Below are 2,191 nucleotides of genomic sequence, written 5' to 3'. Positions count from 1 at the left end.
AAATAAAATATAAAATTATATATAAGTTAATTTTTTTTTATAAAAAATTCTCTATTAATTTTTAAAAAAATATTTTCATGTAAGATAATTATTTGTATTTTATTCATAGAAATTGATTTTTTAACACATTTAAATATTATTTTGTTGTGCAAATTACTAAACAAAAATTATTATATTCTTTTGGTGGTAGAATTATAATTTTATTAGATAATAATATAAAAATTAAAATTAATTTTTTTTAGAAGGAAAAATATTCCCAAGTCCTAACTGAACTCAGTTTAGGGACAAAGTTGTACCTTTTGGGCTTCCTCTGTACTAACGAGTAGGTTTTGTGGAAGGGGGTTGGTTGGTTGGTTGGTTACACTTTCCAGTTCCTCTTGTTCTCTCAAAAGGACTTGATCCCTTTGTGTCGGAAGCCTCTTATATCTGTCCGTTTGTCCCCTTTTCAGAATCTGTTTTTCAGTTCCATTGTCTCAGTTGTTGTTGTTTTTGTGGTTGTATTGCAAGAGAAAATTAGCCACAGATTAAAAATGCTATCTTCAAATGTTGTTCCCTCATCCTCCCCTGTCACTTTCACCAAACCCAATCACCATTTCTCCTTTAATGCGTATCCCAATCTCAGACCAAATCTTCTCACAAGGTTTCAGGCCAATCACAAAGCCACTCATGAATCCCGTCTCAGAAGTTCCAAACTTTCTCTCAAGCCCACTTCTCAGATCCAACATTCAATCTCAAAGTTAGGATCTTTTAACAGATTCCTCCTACACCCTTTTGAGCTCTCATCAAAACCCAGAAACCAAATCGTTAAAGCTGCATCTGAAGCCAACCCTGAAGGAGAAAATGTAGCTCCTCCCAAATCTAAAAGTCTCAAACTTGGTCTGGTTTTTGGGCTTTGGTACTTCCAAAACATTGTGTTCAACATTTACAACAAGAAAGTGTTGAACATTTTCCCTTACCCTTGGCTTCTTGCCTCTTTCCAGCTCTTTGTGGGGTCCATTTGGATGGTGGTGCTTTGGTCCCTAAAGCTCCAACCTTGTCCAAAAATCTCAAAACCCTTTATCATTGCCCTCCTTGGACCTGCTTTGTTCCACACAATAGGCCACATATCAGCCTGTGTTTCATTCTCCAAGGTTGCTGTTTCCTTCACCCATGTCATCAAATCTGCAGAGCCAGTTTTCTCTGTCATCTTTTCTTCTGTCCTTGGTGATAGGTACCCCATACAGGTTTGGCTCTCTATTCTACCAATTGTGCTTGGTTGTTCTCTAGCTGCTGTTACTGAGGTGTCTTTCAATGTGCAAGGGTTGTGGGGTGCCCTTATTAGCAATGTTGGTTTTGTGTTGAGGAACATCTACTCCAAGAGAAGTTTGCAGAATTTCAAGGAAGTTGATGGCTTGAACTTGTATGGATGGATTACTATACTCTCATTGCTCTACCTGTTTCCTGTGGCTATTTTCGTAGAAGGGTCTCAGTGGATCCCAGGGTATTACAAGGCAATTGAAACTATAGGGAAAACATCCACTTTTTATATTTGGGTGTTGCTGTCTGGTGTGTTCTACCATCTTTATAACCAATCATCTTACCAAGCACTAGATGAAATCAGCCCACTCACTTTCTCTGTGGGAAACACAATGAAAAGAGTGGTGGTGATTGTATCTTCAGTTTTGGTGTTCAGGAATCCGGTTCGACCACTTAATGGCCTTGGATCTGCCATTGCAATTCTTGGGACTTTCCTATATTCACAGGCAACATCCAAAAAGAAAGCAAAGAAAATTGAAGATGAAAAGAGTAGTTAGAGAAAAAGAAGGGAAAAGGAAGTATTAGAGAGAGTAAAAACTGTTTGATTATTTGAGTGTTACTGTTAGCCTTGTTAGAATTAGACATTAAATAAGATCTTCCATTATGGTCTCTTTTGAACCATTGCTTGATTTTTCTATTGATATTTCATAGCTCTTTTTCCATATTTGGTTTGTTTTCATGAATATAATTCCTTCTTTCTTGATTTCTATTAAATAGATCAAACAGGTATATGAAATTGACTATGGTTGATTTCAATGTTGCTTTACTGCTTCAGCAAGCCTCTATGATTCACCCGTTGGTTGAAATTTCAGTGACTGAATCTTGTCTTTCTCTACCAAATTTATTTCGTCTTTCATATTGTTTGTCTCATGCTTGCTATCCTAAATGCAAATGA

At 36.6% G+C, this 2,191-nt stretch overlaps 1 protein-coding gene across 1 annotated transcript; it reads left to right on the top strand.

The window, feature by feature from the left end:
* The first annotated feature begins 298 nt into the window (after positions 1-298).
* On the top strand, positions 299-1,960 carry LOC109806097 (Nucleotide/sugar transporter family protein). Its single transcript, XM_020368453.3, has one exon. The coding sequence runs from the start codon at positions 531-533 to the stop codon at positions 1,791-1,793; it is 1,263 nt and encodes a 420-aa protein (XP_020224042.1). The 5' UTR covers positions 299-530; the 3' UTR covers positions 1,794-1,960.
* The last annotated feature ends 231 nt before the right edge of the window (positions 1,961-2,191 follow it).

This window comes from Cajanus cajan, chromosome 10 (assembly GCF_000230855.2).
Source record: "Cajanus cajan strain Asha chromosome 10, NIPB_CcT2T_4, whole genome shotgun sequence".
NCBI classification, from domain to species: Eukaryota; Viridiplantae; Streptophyta; class Magnoliopsida; order Fabales; family Fabaceae; genus Cajanus; species Cajanus cajan.
This window is presented reverse-complemented; position numbering and strand designations above follow the sequence as displayed.